The 21,031-nt window shown below is 38.0% G+C and overlaps 1 protein-coding gene across 1 annotated transcript in view; it reads right to left on the minus strand.

The window, feature by feature from the left end:
* Nucleotides 1-21,031, minus strand: part of ERC2 (ELKS/RAB6-interacting/CAST family member 2) — a 338,677-nt gene that overhangs the window by 85,255 nt on the left and 232,391 nt on the right. Inside the window, exon 6 of the mRNA XM_081805747.1 lies at nucleotides 8,038-8,193. Within this exon, the coding sequence (XP_081661873.1) occupies nucleotides 8,038-8,193 (156 nt within the window). The remainder of the gene's footprint in view (nucleotides 1-8,037; nucleotides 8,194-21,031) is intronic.

Consider the following 21,031-nt stretch of genomic DNA (forward strand, 5'->3'; position numbering starts at 1 on the left):
TTCACCTTTATTCATATTTTCAATCCCTTGTTTTATTTATTTAAACATATTAAACATACTTATTTCATAGTGTTTGTCTTGAAATTCCCACTTCTGAAGTCCTTGCCTCAGTGCTGTTTGTTCTTTCTACCAGCTATCAATTATGGTAGCTTGATTTCTTTCAAATTTTGTGATTTTAAAAAATTTTTTTCTGTGTGCTCATGTTTTTTGGAACTTTATCTGGAGAAAAACTTTGAGGTCTAAGTTGAATATGTGGCCCTTCAGAGCACTTGTCTCTGCCAGTACCTGGGGCACTGTCAACCAAGGACCCCTTTAAACTCCACTCTCTACTTGAAGTTTTTAGATCACCTTACACTGCACATCTGTGCAAGAGCCACCTGCGGTTATGGATTCTCAAAGCTAGGTTTTTTTACCTTTCACTTGGCTCAAAGTTTTAAAATAGATAATTTTTCCTGGATTCCCCTGGTCTAGGGGAGAGGAAAATGGGGAGGGTTTTAGTTTACCCTTGTACTAAGAGTGTGGCTCTCTGGGATCTCAGCTTAATGTGGTAGTGGTAGTGGAATTCCTGTTCGACTCTTCATCTTAAACAGACTCAGGCTTCTATCTCTTTCCTTCAATGTCCCCATGGCCGTAGAAACTAATGCTCAAGTTCACCTGTCTAGAAAGTGCCAACAAGAAGATAGAACCAGCACTCTGTTAGCACTCTAGCCCCCTGCTTTGGCTTAGTTTTGGCCCTTGAGATTTTTTCTAACTTGACAGTTCCTAAGTACATTTTATTTTATTTTATTTTATTTTATTTTTTTTAAAGATTTTATTTATTTATTTGAGAGAGAGAGAGAGCATGAGGGGGGGAGGGTCAGAGGGAGAAGCAGACTCCCCGCTGAGCAGGGAGCCTGATGTGGGACTCGATCCCGGGACTCCAGGATCATGACCTGAGCCGAAGGCAGTCGCTTAACCAACTGAGCCACCCAGGCGCCCCCCTAAGTACATTTTAAAATATATGTTTTGAAAATATATTTCATCCAGCATTTTTCGTTCTTTTCAACACTAAATCTAGCATAAACAAGAACCAAACTACTGACAATAACTGCTGAGAATGAACAGAGTAGGATGCTTACAAAGAAACAGGACCCCCTTTTTCAGAATTGTTCATGTTGTGTAATTCACTAGAAAGGTTGAGATGGAATCCCATTTGCAGGATGAAGTCAGACTAGAGCAGGAGAGAAATAGGTTTCATCTTGCTTGCCAAATTTAAAGATTTGGTAGTGACTGGCAGTCTTGAGAAGGATTCTGAGTATGCTTAAAGATGCATTGAAAAAGAGTTGTGATTGATTATCAACATGCTCTGGGTATGTGTGAACAGATGGTGGCACTGATCAGGTAGATGAAATCCATGAAACATATTTCTTCTTTATAATTTAATGAATCATGAGTCTATGACCATTTTTACCTATAATAAAAGTAAGTTCTCTCTTTCCCTTTCTCTCTCTCTCTCCCTCTCTCTCTCACAAAAACAGAGTATAAATAAAAAGAGGGAAAATCTGGATTAGGATTAACTAAAATTATAAAAGAAATAAAATCTATTGTGATCAGCAAGATCAGCATTCTTCACATGGGGTATGGTTCTAAATCACATGCAGTTGTAGCTGCCAGCACAGTATACAGTTGATTCCACATATGAAACTGATTCATCTTAAAATAAAGCTAAAAAAAACTTTGGACTTTACATGCCTAAGCAAAGATGATGTTTATCGTATAAAAAAATGATTTGAGCTAACTTCTACAAGTATCAGAGTAGAAACCTAGCGTGGGAATGGGGTATTGAGAGAGGAATTTGAATGAAATTAACTTGATCAACAGAATGGTATTTAAGAGGAAGGAAGAACATGACAAGTTCTACATACACCTACTTTATTCAATAAAAATAGATTGATAATGATAAAACTATTTCAGTCTATAAATATTAGACAGTTGCTTTAAATAGCTTTCAGACTATCACTGCCATGAGGTAAATTTTAAATAAATATTTTATGCAGACAATAACAGAAGAGGGCTTTTCTAAGGGGAATACAGTTACAGGGTAGAAAATCATATTCCATAAAAATATGCCTTTTGCTTCTTTCATAGCCATAAACTCAATAAAAATGGAAAGTGATGCAATTGAACATACATGAGAACTGAGGCTGGGGAAGGTCTGTCTCGATGATGGCAAGAAGAAAAGCCAATCGGAATTACATCACACGCTTTATATGAAGTCCATGTGGACATCAAGAACACTTCATCTCGTCTGAAAGTTCTTCCACCACTTACGTCTGTGACACAACCAACACCCTGAAAACACTCCCTTGCCAAGGAAAACAGCTTCTTTTTCACTGCAGATATGGCCCTCATGTCTAGAAAGTGATATGCTTATTATCATGCAGGTTGGGTTATGAGGTTTGTAATCCTTCAGAGGTTAATAAGAAAATGTGTTACAAATTCAGAATAAAAGAGGAGATCTAAGACAGCAGAGTGGTGTCTTTGGCAAACTCCTAAAACAGAGGGAGTGACTAATACAGAAGTACTGAGATCAGTAGATGAAAAATGTGTTACACTAGGAACAAAGCCTCATATAGAACAGGGGATGCCATCATTCTTTCCCTACAGAAAAACAATTATTTACGTGGCACATTCCATTCTTAAAGGCTTAACAGTGCTTCTGAAGATAACTCATGGCCTCATAGATTGTGTCCGTCCAGTCTGAGTCCTCTAAGTTTTCAGGTTTGAGTCTCAGTTCTCAGGGAGAACGTGTATGTGCCAAAGGGCTTCAAGATGCAGGGATTTCCATCCTGGCCAACTATGTCTGGTATCTGTGCCTTTGCACAAGTTGAGACTCTAAACTGTACTTTTACATTTTTGCAATTCACTTCCACCTTTGCAAACATGCTACATCATGGTTTTTCTATGACATCATATTTATAAAAGCAATTTGGGTCTTCACTTCTACTTAATTTAATCACAAAGCTTTCAAGAGGCCCTACCAGTCCTAGTCATCTGTTCAGCATCAAAATGGAGGCACATGCCATTTCACATGGCTATTTAAAATACTTCCTTTCCCGGGGCGCCTGGGTGGCTCAGTCGTTAAGCGTCTGCCTTCGGCTCAGGTCATGATCCCAGGGTCCAGGGATCGAGTCCCACATCGGGCTCCCTGCTCAGCGGGAAGCCTGCTTCTCCCTCTCCCGCTCCCCTGCTTGTGTTCCTGCTCTCGCTAACTCTCTCTCTGTCAAATAAATAAAATCTTAAAAAAAAAAAAATACTTCCTTTCCCTTCAACCTACATGCTTTATCCATTTTAATAATTAATGCAAGCATCATTCCCTTTACACTCCACAACATTGTTTCTATATCAAATTTTCATTGAAACATTTAAAATTACCTATTTCAACATACTTTTATATCTAAAAATGAGTTTGTATACAAGAATTATTATTAGCTGCCTTTATTACCTACTTGGAGCAAATAATTATATATTGAGATTGACACTGATTTGAGGTCATGCCCTATTAATGAAGAGCAATCAATTTTATCACCAATGGGTTATAAAAACAATTTTCGACTAAAATTTCCAAAAAAAAAAGTGTTTATCCAATTTTAGGAGCTTTTTTTTCATGACCAGGTTGAATTTTTTTATCTTTTTTTTTTTTATTTAAAGGTAGTAAACTTCCAAAGAATCATGATAGAACTCATTTTAGATCTCTATTAAGAAGTACTCAGATCGAAGAGCACCTCCAAGCCTCCTGCCTTTGCAAACAGTTATCACTCTGAAGGTGCCTCTCTAAAACACCAGGTAAAAAAGTTCTCTGGGCACTTTTAAAAGCTTTCTACATATTCATTACAAGCAGCAAGAAGAAGTAACAAAATTAGATGCAATTTCAGATCTGGTTCCCAGAGTTCCACTCCCCTCCTTATGCAGCATCTCAGAAGAATTTCTGAAATGTTCTACCAGGACTCTGCGTCTTTATAAACTGTTAAAACAACAGTTTATAAAGTCAACTATGCCTGCATTCTTTGCTAGTTGGGATCCAAAGTCACTTTCTGATTTCCATTTCTATCACTGCCTCACTAAACCCTTGAGTTTCACAATTATGTTTCCATTTCCCCCAGGTAAGCTTCAGAGCCTCTTTCTTTCCTTTTTTGGAAAACCTGCCATTTCACATAGACTGGAGTTCTTCCCACTTCCTCCTCTGTGTGGAGTTGGGGTGGGATGGTATTTTTACTTATCCTTCTAGGTTTGCTCAGTCACTGATTTGAGTTTGCATTCTTCACCAGACCTATCATTGCTATTTTGCCAATTTGGTTATTTAGACAAAAAACACTGACTAAACTTAAACTACTTGCATTACTCCAGCCAGAAGTGAACTTCCCTCTCACCAAATAATCAGGGTAATTTTTCTAGGACATTTCTTACTTTCCCAACTAAGTGGTCAGTATTGGCTTTGAAGTGAGAAACATTTTGAATATGCACTACTTTTAGAGCCCCTGGGTAGCTAGCTCAGTGTCATGTGCTAAAAACAAGGTTTAGTAAGTCTATGGGAACCACAGAGCTCAAAAATCCACCACCGAAAGCTTTATCCACACTGCTCTGTGTAAATGAAAGAGTTCAAGAGACTGTAATAATGACACCAAACAATTGTTCTGTCAATGTGTATAATCAACTATTGCAAAAATTAACCCTTCAGGTGTCTGTGATGATGTTGACAAGCAACATATTCATATAAATCTTGTAGAAAAGTTATCCAGGGGCACCTGGGAGTCTCAGTCCATTAAGTGTCTGCCTTTGGCTCAGGTCCTGATCCCAGGGTCCTGAGATCAAGTCCCGCATCCTTGCTCCTTGCTTACCAGGGAGCCTGCTTCTCCCTCTGCCTGCCACTCCCCCTGCTTGTTCTCTCTCTCTGTGTCAAATAAATAAAATCTTAAAAAAAAAAAAAAGTTATCCAAATAGGCTACAATAGACCATGAGTTATGCTAATAATCCAATTTTAGAGAATATCAATCCATGCCTCTAAAATTTAATAAATTCCATGACAAGTGATTCACCCAACTGGAATCAGTTCACATAGCCTCTGGGATTCCACAAAGCACAAAACACAAGCACTCAGGGCTAAATGCTTAGCAATAGCTTATGTCTTAATAGACCTGCTCGACCATACCCACTCTCCCCTCTCAAAGTAGAAATAAGAAAAATAAGCAACTGAAGTAATGATATGAAGTATAAACAATGAATGTTAAGAGTTAATCCAATAAGGGGCGCCTGGGTGGCTCAGTCCTTAAGCGTCTGCCTTCAGCTCAGGTCATGATCCCAGCCTGGGAACAGGCCCCGCATCGGGCTCCGTGCTCGGCAGGAAGCCTGCTTCTCCCTCTTTCTCTCCCCCTGCTTGTGTTCCCTCTCTCGCTGTGTCTCTCTCTGTCAAATAAATAAATAAAATCTTTAAAAAAAAAAAAAGAGTTAATCCAATAAGAACATTCTTTCAATGGAGAAAATACAAAAAACTAACTCTTACTAATACTTTTTAGCGATCTTTTATCAATCTATAAGGGATTTCTGCATATTATAAAATCTTATTTTTATTTATATTCTTAGAAATCCATTTTCCCCATTAGTCAAGTGAAATATGACATTTATTATTATTATTAATATTATTATTTGGTTATACTTCTTCAATAATAATGGGGATAATCACTAGCTACTTTTTTGAGCCAAGCATTTTAATTACATTATTTCATTTAAGCCTGTGAGTCTCCCTCTAAGGTTTGTGGTGTTGCCCCATTTCATAGAAGAGCAAAGTGGTTGAGTGACATAAATTACTCCTCAAGATCATGCAACTAGCAAAGGCAGGCTAGAGATCTGCCAGAGTCCACTTTATGTGTCAGCCTACACTCTTTCTGCCTTACTCCATTTCTCTCCTCAAACATCCTTCTGACCTGACCACTTATGGAACCCTTAAAAGTAACCAGATATTAAAAGTTAAAACCAACTCAAGGACCAGTGGTCTCTCAGAAACCTATGGACTAATAAAGACCTGCTTGCTGAAGACCATATACATGTTTTATTTACCTAAACAAATTTCATGGCATTTTTAGTTGTAAAAGTGCCTTGAACTATCTCCCACTGTTGAATGACAGGATGGGGAGGAAAAATTTAAGCCAAAACATAATTTTGCCCAGACGTTATGAGTTCACGCTTATCTTCATAGCTTCAATCCCAGAGAGAATGGTCATTGTTTAGTCAACAGGCCACCCTACCACTGGGCTTGCTATACCCTAGCTCAACTCTCTGAGAGGAAAGGACTGCAAAAAAGAAACTGGAAGAGAGGGCTGAACAGGGAAGCCCATTCTGCATTTTGTGGAACTCCTTGAAAGGAAAGGGTTACATTCAAATCCACTAGACATTCTCCTCAGATCTCCCTCCACTCCTTCATCTAAACTTTTTGTCATAATCTCAGCATCAACTTACAAATGTAAAGTTGGCAGAAGTAAGCAAAATTTTTGTTTTTTCTGTAGAGAAATGCACATACATGCAACACACAGACATGGTGAAGTAGATGCTACATATTATTTCCTCTCTATAATTTGCAAATTCTCTGCAATGACTATGCAAATATTTCACAATGATAAAAATCATACCATCATTTAAACATTTTTTGTCTCCACTTCCACTGGTTCTTCATAGAAGTCTGCATTACTCTTAACTCTGCTGCATTTTATAAGGCAATAAACAAAAGTAAAACTTAGAATAAGACCAGGGGCGTTTAAGAGTACATGGTAGAAAAAAGAAAAAAAAATTTAATTGGTGTGGTTATTATTTCAGAAGCAAAACAGTTTAAATCCAGGGATAAACAGAAGCATCTCAAGGTCTCAAAAGACCTACTTGGGGCTATTCATAAATTTAATAATTAAGCATGTATAAAAATAATAGATATTTAGGCGTTCAGTTCATTTGTAGCCCAAAGTTTAATTTTGAAAAGTAACAAACCAAATTCTTTAAAACTGGCAATACCAATATAAATTAATGGAACTGGTTACTATAATTATATTTCATAAATATTGCATAATTATATTTTATAAATATTTATAAATATTGCAAAATTATATTTTATAAACAGATACCCATAATAATAATAACACTATTGGGTGGCTCAGTCCATTAAGCATCTGCCTTTGGCTCAGGTCGTGATCTTAGAGCCCTGGGATCGAGCCCCTTGTCAGTCTCCCTGCTCAGCAGGGTGTCTGCTTCTCCCTCTCCCTGTGCTACTCCCCCCACTCATGCTCTCTCTGTCCTCTCTCAAATAAATAAATAATTTAAAAATAATAATAATATAAAAATAATAACACTATCAATAACAATGCCTGACATTTATTGAATGCTTTCTAGAGATCAGCCAGGGACTAAGTGCTTTAAATGCATAATCTCTTGGAACGGTCAAAGCAACCCAATGAAGAAGGTACTTTCCTTTCTCCTATGCCTATTTCATGGATGAAAAAACTGAGGCTTAAAGAAGCTGAACAATTTAAGCAAACAGTAGTATTGGAATGCAAAGTCAGTTCTACCTTAAACACTATGCTAAAACCAAAATGTCTTCATACCGTTGAAATCAGTTAAATTGGCTTCCAAGATCAACACCTTTGGAGACAGTCATCTTCTTAGGGATGGGCCAAAATTTGGCAATGATAGAAATGTCACAAAATAGCAATCTTATGAAAACTCGGGAAATTTGGAAGACAGTATTACAAGTAAATGTTAATTCCCAAGACACCAAACTTACTCATTAGAAAATCTTGAACACCTTAATAAGTAGAAATTTGACCAAAGATGTTCCCTGATCTCTTTTTGGAATCTAGGATTCTGAATGAAAAAAATCTTTTGTGTTCTTCTTCATTGTCCATATATTTCATGATATCACATAAAACAGGTTATGTGGGTATTTGGGGAAAGTATGTATGTAAACCGTAACTTTCCAGTCACACTAAGAGTATAAAAGTTTATAACTTTGGATCATACCTTGGTTTTCATGAACTTGGAGTGACTTTTGTAAACCTCTATTTGTTTGATCTCTTCTTCGCGGTCCTCAGTGTTCAGCACACCATTGGCTTTTAACATCTGGATCTCATCCTCCAGATCCCTTATGTTTCGCTCCAATGAAGCGATTTTTGTGTCCTGTTGTAAAAAAAAAAAAGAAAGAAAATTGTTTTTTCAGTATCATCAAAACAGAATTCCAGAAAGTAATTTGGGTAGTAAGACATTAACTATGATAGAGGCATAACCCTGAGTTCAGAACAACTTATGTTTTTCACTTTTGAGGATCATTTGTGAGATTACTTTTTAAGCTCTCAATAAAGATCATGTGACAATACAATATGGAGAGTTGCCTAGATAGGTTTGTCTATACCTGGTAATCAAATTACCTAAGCAACAGTGACGAAAGTGATCTAAAGTGTTACAAAACACCATTTAAGTGGGCAAATTTGTAATTTCAGATATAGTTTACCAGCGTACAATTTCTAGTCTACTTGTAAACACAAAAACAGTTTGTTCATGTGTATACTATGTGCCTGGTTTTATAAGGCAAGCTTGGAATTTGACTCTGAGAGACAAGGAAATTAAAATCTACTAATGAGGAAAAGGATTCTCATCTAGAATACAGACATCAATGAAATTAAATAACTGAATCCTGACTTAGTATGACTGATATATTAAATATTGAAAATTTATAGCAACTGGAAATAATATATCACAACGTCATGATTTATTTGGCAAGCAGTTCCCTGCATGACAAAAAACATTTCTACTTTGCAGGGCATTTCTAATCTATTGACTTTCAGGTTGAAAAAACTAGAAATATTACACTCAAATGTGAGACTGAGAAAAAAAAAACAACCCCAGAGAATTTTTTTAAGGAAATGACAGACTCTACACACAAGATAGAGCATAATAAGAAATGATGCATTAAAAAGAAAAGAAGAGAGAGAGCTTTTATAGAGGAAAAAAACCTTTCCCCAACCTGAGGTGTTAAACTCCAACCAGTCTTTGGAATAAAATACATTGAAAGTTTGACTGTAAGTTTCCTCCCTGACACCATGTACCTGCCCTTTTATGGTACAGATCCAAAGAGCTGATATCACATTTGTAATTGAATGTTAATGAAAAACAAACAATTAACTCATTTTTTTTTTTTACCAATTCATTTTCAGGAATCTAGAAGACGAAAGAGTTCCAAAAGTAAAGAAAATGGATGGCCTATTCTATTTAGAACTAACTCATAGGAAAAACTTTGCAAACATCTGTCCTGATTTTGTGGCTATTTTCCATTTTAATTTCCTATATTCTATTGTCGATGGCATGTCTCATGGGGCAATATAATAATCATTGCTATTATCACTTAACATTGTCATCTTCATTAAATGGAGGAAAATGAGGTGAAACAACTTCTTATTGAGTGCCACTACGTGTGAACATCCAAGAGCTCCAAGTGTTGAAGACATTTTTATTAATTCTCAGAAAAACCCCAAGAAGAAGAAATAAAAAGATTCTGAAATCTGCAAGATTATTATGGAATGTTATATTCTCTAGCATTTCATTTCCCTTTAAAAATAATATTTATTGTTATTCTTTCCAGTTATAAAAATAATGGCACTTTAAATTCCTAGAAAATGGAGAAAATCACCTCTAGTCCTACCATCAAGAGATAACCATCACTCATGTTTTATGTACAGACAGCTAGTCTTTTTCTATTCTAGATGCAATTTCTAGAAATCCTGTATACTGCCAGTTTGAGTGAAAGGAGTATCACGGACTAAATGTCTACATGCCTCCAAATTTCCTATGTTGAAGCTCTAATCCCTAATGTGAAGAAATGCAATGGTATTTGGAGATGAGGCCTTTAGGAGGTGATCAGGGTTACATGGGGTCATAAGGATGAAGTCCTCATAAGAAGAAACACTAGAGAGCTTTTTTATTCTCTCTTGCTCCCTGCCATGTGAGGACACAGCAAGAAGGTGGCCATCTGCGAGCCCGGAAGAGAGCTCTCACCAGAACCCAATCCCGCTCTCGCCCTGATCTGGGACTTCCAGCCTCCAGAACTGTGAGAAAATACATTTCTGTTCTTTAAGCCACCCAGAAGTGGTATTATGTTATAGCAGCCTGAGCTGACAAATGTAGGAAGGCATCTTTAGTGACTCTTTTGAGTTCTGAGCTATGAGAACTCTGTAGACAAAAAGAGCAGCAATAATAAAAAAGGATGCAGAAAAAGAACTTCTAAACATTCATAAGAGCCTTCTTAAATAAATGGCAGTCATTTTAAATCAACATTTTTTTCTGACTATAAAATTAAGACATGCTCACTATAGGACGCCTGGGTGGCTTAGTCGGTTAAGCGGCTGCCTTTGGCTCAGGTCATGATCCCACGACCCTAGGGTCTTGATCCCACTCTTGATCCCTGCTCTGCAGGCATCCTGCTTCTCCCTCTCACTCTGCCTGCAGCTTCCCCTGCTTGTGTGCTCTCTCTCTCTCTCTCTCTGTGTCAAATAAATAAATAAAATCTAAAAAAAAAAAAGAAAAAGAAGACATGCTCACTATAGAAAACTTGAAAAGCTATGTAGATAATTATGACTGTACATAACCCCATCACCCAGATATACCCACTATTAACACTTTTATTTATTCCCATGAAAGCCTTAAGATTATATTACTACTTTAAAACATAAAAAAGGATAGTTATCAATTAAAACTCTAATCAAGGGGCGCCTGGGTGACTCAATTGATTAAACGTCTGCCTTCAGCTCAGGTCATGATCTCAGGGTCCTGGGATAGAGCCCCACATCGGGCTCTCTGCTCAGCAGGGAGTCTGCTTCTCCCTGTCACTCTCCCTCTGTTCTCTCCCCCTCTCTCTCTCTCAAATAAATAGAATCTTAAAAAAATAAAATAAAATAAAAATAAAACTCTAATCAATATGACAGAGATTTCCTCTTTTTGAGATACAATCTTTCAGCATTTACAAAGATCTAAGTACAATCTTTACAAGAGTTTAACTGTAAGTTAAGTGTAAAAGGAAGAGCCTACATCTGTACTATTCTAATACAAAATCTTCTGGGATTTCAGACCCAAGTTTAAAGGAAGCATTTTCAAATGTATGTATGTATTCACACATATGCATGTATAAAAACGTGTGTGTGCAACATGCTTTGTGGTCCTCCTGTTTTACACCTTAATTTTTGATACACTTAGAATTTCAGGTCTCAATCACATAGGGGCGGAGGGGTAGAGTGCACCCTCAGCTTTCCCCTCAGTCAAATCCTGAGGCTTTAGTTAGCAATGACCACAATCGCCAGCTTCTAACTGGGTTAGAAGGAGCTTTTTACCACACTTTAAAAAATTACATACTGCTAAAGAAAGATCAGAACAGGGTTAAGATAGAAAGTTTTGTAACAAAAAAATTATCTTGACCTATATGCGTCTGAGTTAAAATTTCACCAAATAGTGAAACACATTTTAAAACTATTATTTTTAACTTTTACTAATTTCCTTAAATTAGCCAACTTTTCTTTTTCCTCACAAGCTTTTTTTCCCTTTAGCCACAGGTATCCCAAAATACTAAAAAAAAGAAAGGGTGGGGGGGTGTTGTGGAAGTCACTTTAATAATGATCTATTTTTTCCTGTCCTTATTTATGTTTCCGTACTTCAAGAAGTCACGTTTAAAGACAACAGAACTCAGACCTGAAATCTTGAGCATAGAGAAAAGGTGATAGGAGAGTATCATTAAGACCTAGAGAAGAGAACAGATACAAAATACATAGATATATCAGATGGTATATTGACTGTGCCCAAGAAGATACTCAAAATGCTGAGGCAGAGAAAGACGTGAAGAAATCCAAGTATGAAATATAAAGGTAAATAAAATGACTGCCATGGTCACAGCTACTCTACTACCTCAGTTTGAGGAATTCAGGGAGAAGAAATTTCATCTTTTTCTTTTTTTTCAAATCTCTAAAACTAAGATGAATTACTATAAACTTCTATATTTAAGGAGGACTATGGAAGGCAACCACCTCACGGTTCCTAATATGGCTCAATGTGGTATAATGGATGCTGCCCTTCAAAACTGAGGCTAACTGCACATCTCAAGAACTCTAAGCACTGATCTAGAGTGAAGACATAATGCTGTAATATCCTGAAAAGTGAAGTTTCAGAAGGGAGAGCAATATTTACTCCCAATCACCAGAGTTTTCTTCATCTGAACATCTCCACATGTTACTTACCACTGATACTTTAAAATAATTTATGTAGTGATTTTCAAGTATTCATTTTGATCATGTTTCACAAATAAGCAAACTCTCAAAGCAATCATTGTGGGCCTTCCTTGGGAGATGGAGAGAGTGAAATACAACATAGAACAGCTTTTCCCAAAATCCACAGAACACAAAAGCTCTGTGAAAAGGGCATTATAGGGTCAAATAAGTTTGAGAAATGCTTACTGGGGATTCCCTACGCACATTAGCATTAATGGCTCTGGGGAAGTTCTGTAGCAAAGTATTCTATTTAATTTGATTTTTCCCAGTATTATTCCTCTAGAAGTCAATTCTTAAAAAAAAAGGGGGGGGCAGAATTTAATGGCCACATTTAGCTCAGGGTTATATACTAAAGTGAAAAATCAAAACAGTGATTTGGATTCTTCAAGGGAAAACTTACCATCATTACCCTTCATTTAAAGTAATTAGGTGCTTAAATATCCAGATCACCTTGTTGGCTTCTGTAACTCAAAAGTGGTTTACTGAGAGCCTGCTCTGAGTTCAGAGCAGGGAAAGAACATAGACTCCCAGGCTCTCAGAACCTACCACTCCATGTCTCAAGTAACATTTTTCAAATAGTCTTGAGACAGGACAACCATGAAATTGTTTTGCTTTTATACAGTATTTTCATTAAGGACTGTAAGAACGTGGGACATAAAGTTTCAGGAGGAAAAAGAAACAGCTGAAATGTGTTTGCTCATTCCTTATTGGTTAGAAAAAAAATCTGAATTGAACATCTTTCAAATCATTTCTTTCCACACATTCATAAAATAATACTTGTAAAAATCTTCTTTTTTTTTTTAAAGATTTTATTTATTTATTTGACAAAGAGAGTCACAGCGAGAGAGGGAACACAAGCAGGGGGAGTGGGAGAGGGAGAAGCAGGCTTCCCGTGGAGCAGGGAGCCCGATGCGGGGCTCGATCCCAGGACCCTGGGACCATGACCTGAGCCGAAGGCAGATGCTTAACGACTGAGCCACCCAGGCACCCCAATACTTGTAAAAATTTTATACATCAATTGCAGATCATAACTCCTACTTAAAGATTCATAACCAAGACTATTTTACATTTATCATTCAAAAGACGTAAAATAGGTACTTGACGGGCAATTAATAAATAAACCACTGAAATTGAATCCCTAGCAGCCATCAACCCAATAGGCCCACCTGCTGATTCTTAAACTAGCCGTAAGTATTAGCACAGGTGTTGGACTACAGCAATGAAAATGAAAATCAGATGGGAAGACTGAAATAAGTTTATCTCTGCTTTATCTTTTTTTCTTTTCTTTACTAATTTCTGAGTTTTTCCAGGACATGTCTGCTACAGTTGATAGGAAACTTAGACACAAGGAGTTTTCTCATTCATTCAACAAATATGTACTGAGCATCTATTGGGTACCAGTCACATCGCCCAGGTATGTGAGATACTAGGTAGATCTCAACAAGATTCATGGGCACCCTTCTCTCTCTAACATGGAGTACAATCTAGATCACTGTTACTCCAAGCATGGTCCACAGAACAGCAGCATTGACATCACCTGAGAGAGTTTCAGAAATGCAGCATCTCAGGCCCCAACCCAGACCTACTGAATCTGAATCTGCATTTTCACAAGGTTCTCAGGTGATGTGGGTGTTTTAAATGACTACAGGTGTCCAGCATACAGGAGGCACAAGATTGACCAGTGCAGAAGAAACCAAGACAATTTTACAAGCCAAGTACATTTAGAAAAATATTAACCTACTCTCAAGAGCTATCCGTCTCAGCCTAAGTGTACACCAACCCTGGGAGTAAACTTTCTGGAACATCTTTGCCAGTCCAGATGCCTTTATTACCCTTTTTGTATTTGTTGAACATTATGTTCCCCTTAAACAGCAAAAAAAAAAAAAGATTTCAATTCCTCTCTAGGAACTGTGAACACTGAAATGATGAGTAGGTGGAACATCAAAAGAGCAATTATTGCTGAGTGTCACAATGTGGTTATTTTTTTTCAAATACAGTAAGAATTACTGGTTTCATTTTAATATCAGGCCAAGAAGAAAATACAAGCAGTCTTTACAGAGCATGGAACTCACCGTGATCACATATCGGTCTACAGACATTGATCAACAAACTTAGGGCCAATTTGGTTTAAGGAAGAAGACGTGATCTAATGTTCAGGAAACATCCCAACCTAATTATATTATACTTTATTTAGAATAAAATTCTAGACTATTATTACTGGATGCCACAGAGGCTCCTAAAGGCTTAACTTTTAAAACTCATCTAGTTGTAGTTGCAAACATAACTGAGCTTCCCTTGGTCTTAGGGTATCTGAGGAACGCCCTTGACTTTGGAAGGGTTTACTGTGTGGGATTAACCGCAGTTTTGTAAGCCCAAGTCAAGCCCTCTAGAAAGAAGTCGGCTTGGGCCTAAAGCATGTTAGAAGAAAAAACTAAAAACAAAAAAATCAGTAACTGAACTTCTTGGGCCTTATCAAACTGTAAAGAGATGGTGACCTAGATGAGAAAATGACAGGGGACATGCTGTTTTTTGGTGGTACTATTGGTTTTTTGTTCATACAGTACCTAATTCTTTACAGCAAAATGTACGAGCACAGAATCAGGTCAAATTCAATGCAATTAGGGTGCTTTGATGTTTCTTTCCATGGCTTCATTCGCCTACTTCTGACTCACTCTTCATGAAGCCTATGCCTCAGAAATGCATGCTTCCTGTCATCCTGTCTCTGTGCACACTGCTAATGACCCATGGGCAGAAGATGTGTTTCTTTCTGGACACTATGCAGCCACTGAGGTTTTGGTCTCCATATTTGAATTTGTTGTTGCTGTTGCTGTTGTTGTTAATAGACTCAAGTCGGAAGAACAGAAAGAGAGCTGACGCTAAAACAATCCTCCTGACCCTTCGAGAGTCACAAATCTGGAAGTAAAATCTGGTTCAGGCTTTTACGTCTTTGGGCAAGATGGTGAGGCTGTCTGAAATAAGACCACGCTCAAGAGCATGTCATGAAAATTACAAGTGATCTATAACACATGAAAAGTACCCACATGGAGCCTCCTGCACGAGAGTAAAGGGTTGCCATCATTATTATCATCAGCCAACAACAGTATAGTAAGTCCCCACCCATTGCCCAGTTCTGTGAGGTGCACATGTAGAAGACAGTAGCTTCCACTTTTAGTCTACACCGTCTAACTTTGTGAACATGTTCCTAAGGTCGCTAATCCTATAACCTAAGGTTGTTATAAGAATTACATGAGTGAGAAAATGTACACCTTCCAGAATAATAGCCAACACACAGTAGGTGCTCTACAAAGATTACCTTCTTCCCAGTTCTAGCTGTAGCATTTATCAATTACTTTTTTATCTGTCTGCTCAGCTTCTTTTCTTTTTGGGAACTACATCGGCTTAATTCCTTGTTGTTTCAGTGGGGTTTTCATGTGTGGCCCTGCTCAGTGGCAAGTACCATGGATTCTCTGGATGTGGATTGATCTGTGGTGATCTCATTATGCCATCAAGACCAATCAGAGTTCTTTTAGGGGACTCACATAAATTCAGAGGCCTCTCTTTTTCTGAGCCTATGTTTCTCCTTTTCTGAGATTATGAATGATAAGGAAAATATGGGCCTATGGCTGGTTATGGCCTTCTTTGATACCATGATTAAGAATGTGCTTGAGGGGCGCCTGGGTGGCTCAGTCGTTAAGCGTCTGCCTTCAGCTAAGATCATGATCTCAGGGTCCCGGGATCGAGCCCCACATCCAGCTCCTTGCTCCACGGGAAGCCTGTTTCTCCCTCTCCCACTCCCCCTGCTTGTGTTCCCTCTCTCACTGTGTCTCTCTCTGTCAAATAAATAAATAAAATCTTAAAAAAAAAAAAAAAAACAATGTGCCTGAATGATTGTACCCTTATAACATCATTTGAACAGCTAGGTACAGCTATATCTGAACCATCCACTCCTCTAGAATACCAAAATACAATAGCAGGGTTTCAGCCACTTGCAACCAGAAGAGTATACCACAAAAGTGATAGCATGAAAGGTAACACCAAAATACAATTAGATACAATAGTCTACAAATCTACAAAGAAAGGTCAGAAATGAGTAAGACCACCATAGAAGAGTCAACAAATCTCCAGAAAGCAAAGGAGCCTAATATAGGGTCTAGAGATGGATAAGAACAAGATTATCATACGGAAGATGAAATTCTTTCTGGCCAGAAATAATAACATGCAAAGTCAAGAGTACTCAGCATGGTGTCCAGCACATAATATTTAATTAATATAAGTTGAAAGAATAAGATAACAAGTATGAATTATGTATGAAGAGGAGTAAGAAGACAGCACTAATTAAAAAGTATAGATCACTTTTTGTTGCAGAGGAGTCGGAAAAGAAGAAGGGGCTGGATGATAAGCACTCTTCAGAATCAAGCTGGGAGTTTGCATTTGGCTATGACTGGGAATCATTTATAAGCTGGTAAAAAGAAGGCAACAAGATGGCCTTTGGGAAGTTAATAATAAAAATGGAAGCCAAAATGGGGGTTGAGACAGTAGAGATGATAGATCATCAGCCTAGTGGTAAAGGAATTCTCAGACACAGTTAAGAAGAGTATAGAGAAAAACAGCACAGGAATCACCAAAAGGAAGAGCTATAAAATTGATGGAAATCATAAAAAAGTCACAGAAAATTAGAGAGTGAAGTTTCAAGAAAGAAAGTCAGAAAAGGTTTGAGCAGACTTTAAATCCCATAGAATCAGGGTGATGGCTGAGTCACTCAACAACTAGGACAGCATAGGACAAGAACCAACCAAAACAGACACCACCTAGAGCAATAGAACCAGGTCTGGGAAATCTCTGAAAAGCCAGGGGTTAACTCTTTAGTTGCTGGAGTGGGGGAGCATAGCCTGGGGATTTGAGATAACCACAGAAGCATTTCAATATTTTAACAAGCAGTGTAGTTGCACCTATGTTTCAAAGCTGACTATCAGCCCTTCATAGAAAGTTGCTTCAATTAATACTGATAGCTTTCTACATTCCCAATGCATGGAAGGGAACACTGGTTAATCCAAAATCATTTCCATGTGCCTGTGAAACACACTAATGCAGAGGCTCCCCAGTGCCAGTCTGTGGACTAGGTGCATCAGATTCATCTAGGGAGTGAATAAAAAGTACCAATGACTTGATGTCACCCAAGGACATTCCCTTTCAGGATAGAGGTGACACAAAAGTCTGTATTCATTTGTAAACTCCTCAGGGGGGAACAAAGCCACATCAAAAGATTTCTTTTGGGGGGGAGCACCTGGGTGGCTCAGTCATTAAGCGTCTGCCTTAGGCTCAGGTCGTGATCCCAGGGTTCTGGGATCGAGTCCCACATCGGGGTCCCTGCTCAGCGGGGAGCCTGCTTCTCCCTCTCCCATTCCCCCTGCTTGTGTTCCCTCTCTCACTGTGTCTCTCTCTGTCAAATAAATAAATAAAATCTTAAAAAAAAAAATTTCTTTTTTAGACCTATGTTTTCTTCCTCATTTATGTTGAAGATATAAATATATTTGCATAATCTGAATATATAGAAAAGAATACTATAGGACAGAAGCAATGTTTCTCCATTCCAGCATTAAAAATGCACTTAATAACAACAGCTAATGTGTATTGATTACTAATGCAAACACTGTAGTAGAAAATCTCATTTAATCTTCCCTATAACCCTGTGAATTAAGTACTTATTTTACTCATTTTATAGGCCAGGAGACCTATAGAAGGTAAATAACTTGCCAAAGATCTTCCCTTTGTTGAAATAACTTTCTAGGCCCAAGATGGCTCAGCTTCTGCTTGGGGTTCCTTGTCAGCAAATCAATACTTAGATAACTTTCATGTCCCTGTAAATGCTCCACTTGACCAGAAATGCAGTGTATCCAGTCAGCCAATTCCCACATGCCAAGCCAACTCTGAGTTCTAATTTCCTTGTTCCTTCTCACCTTAAACAAGTTTGACTACGTGGTCCTAGCCAATCAGATATTTTCTTTTTTTTTTTTTTCTTCCTTATTCTTTATTCTTTATCCTATAAAAGCTTCCTTCCTCCCACCCCATTTTCCAGTTGTCCAAATGACTGCTTCATGAAGTGCTAAAGTTTATTTTTATCACCTCCATTGTCTTCTTCAGTCACTTTTTAACACCTTTAATACACTGGAATGGTTCCCTCTACATATAGAAGAGAGGAAGCCACACAGTGGGACCTTGCTGTCTCCAGGAAAACCTCAGGAGAACTGGCTTCAGAGAAGCTGTGCCACCTAGAAGCTCGACTATTTTGATCCTTTCTTCCACACAGTACGATTAGCCTTTAAAGATCACAGAGCAAGGTCAAAAGAAAATAGTGAAGAGGCTGGGGAGAGAGGACAGGGAGGAAGAAATTTCAGAAAGTGCTTCCAGATGAGAGAGTAGCCCATCAGTGTGTGCTGTGTGAAGCCCCGCCCTCCCTAAGGCTGGATCAAAGTCATCTTTCACATACATATAAATACAAAGACAGTTTGAATTCTCAGAGATCCAGAGAAATACTACTTTGCAAAACAGTGATTGTATTTCGAGGAGTAATGAAAAGATGGACATCTCACACCTCTATTCCCTTCCAATGCTCTTTAGGAAAACATTGGGTGAGGAAGCTCTCTTCACTGGCCTCTAGCAACCTGAACTTGCTCTTCCCATTCCTTTTAAACCATCCCCACAATGCCTTCAACAGCCCTGGTTTGGGGCCTCATTCTTAGGATCTCCAAAACATACCACAAATCCTTCTATGTTCAACCAGTTTGTCTCACGGAAAAAGCAACAGGCAGCGGAGGAATTCAGGCCACCCCAAGTCACCAGCACGGCCTGATGGATGTGGAAACTGGACCGTGCCTTAGGGATGAGGCATGTGACAGCCGGTACACTGTCATTACTGAAACTTGAAAGGGGAAGTTCACATGAGGCCTGTGGTTGACTTCTCAACCCTGCTGGCGGAGGCGCACGCCAATAAGGAAATTGCAATCCCTAAATAAACAATAGGCTGGGAACCTGAGCACCAACAAGGGAGAATGCAGGGGCTGCTGGCTTGGTCAGGGCTGGCCAAAATGGAGCAAACAAAGCAAAGGTTTAAACTTTGAAAGAATGTCATGTCAATTCAGACTCCCCAGGCAGGCCCTTTGAGACTCCAAATTGCCAGTCACCAAGCCTCAAAACTTGGTAGAATTTTTAAAGCAGGACTCTTGGTTCAATCTCTTCATTCGCCAAGTGAGAATAGTGAAAGCCAGAAAAGACAAGTGACTTGCCAAAGGCCCAACAGCCAGAAAGCCAGGTCCCTAGGTCATTTATTATGCCACAGGCCTACTGGGAATTGCTGTTTTTTTCTCGACTGGTTTCTCCATTCAAAGATGCTTTTAAAGTCTTTCCACATGCCAGCTCTGTGTGTATTCTGAGCTGAGACTCTGCCTGAAGTAAACTTGTTAAATTCCTTCTCTACCCTTGCTCAAATGTACTACCTCTTTTTCATAGGTAAAACTCAATTCCAGACTGAAAGGGAGTGGATAGGGGAGCAAAGAATTCTTTGGGCCCTTATTATATACCAGGATTTTCCCATGACTTAATTCATTTTAATATTCTCCACAACCCTATGCAGACTGGTATCATGGTCCCATTTCACAGATGGGAAAGTTGGAGTCAGAGAAGCATTAAGCACCCGAGCCAAATTATCAATTTCCATAAATAATCTAACCTTCTCCTCTTTGGAAGCTTCTCTGTTCAGCAAAAGAAAATCAGGCTAGAAGAAATTGTGCAGCTTTAAGCTTTTCTTAATGAACTTACTGTTGTCTTTCCTAATAATTCCTGATCATTCCTGTGTAATGAATGCACATTATTGAAAACATAAAAATTTGGAAAGAGGAAAAAATACCTTATAATCTACTCCTTCAGAATTAGTGTCAACATTTTGGTACATTTTTTTCCCCAAAATTTTATTCCACATTGATAAATATATCTTCTTTATATATTAAGAATATTAAGTCTCCAACTACTATAAACCTTAGAACTACATCTCCTGATTGGTTATTTTATAGTTCTGTTTATATTTTTAGTTTTTAAGTAATCAAAGATATTTATCCTTCCTTTTTAAATATCTTTATTTTTGAATAACAGCTTTACTGATATTAGTACATGTGCCATAAAACTTATCCTTTTAAAGTGTGCTATTCAGTGGTTTGTGCAACTAACACCACTATCTAATTCCACAGTATTTTCACCACCCAAAAGCCCTGTACCCATTACACTCACTCCTTCTCCTCTCCCCCATCTCCTAAAAACCACTAATCCACTTGCTATTTCTACAGACATACCTATATTAGACATTTAATATAAATGGAATCATTTAGCATAATGTTTTCAAGGTTCACCCAGGTGACAGCATGTTACCAGAACTTCATTTCTTGTCATGGATAAATAACATTCCACTGTGTGTGTATACCATATTCTGTTTATTCATCTAGAATAATGGACATTTGGATTTCTTTTTAGCTTTTTGGCTATTATTAATAATGGTGTATGAGCATTTGTGTACAGGTTTGTTTTTTTTTTAATTTTATTATGTTACGTTAGTCACCATACAATACATCATTGGTTTTTGATGTGGTGATCCACGATCCATTGTTTTCGTATAACACCCAGTGCTCCATGCAGTACGTGCCCTCCTTAATACCCATCACTGG

The sequence above is a fragment of the Leptonychotes weddellii genome, chromosome 1, assembly GCF_054177405.1.
Source record: "Leptonychotes weddellii isolate Sample4059 chromosome 1, ASM5417740v2, whole genome shotgun sequence".
Classification (NCBI taxonomy): Eukaryota; Metazoa; Chordata; class Mammalia; order Carnivora; family Phocidae; genus Leptonychotes; species Leptonychotes weddellii.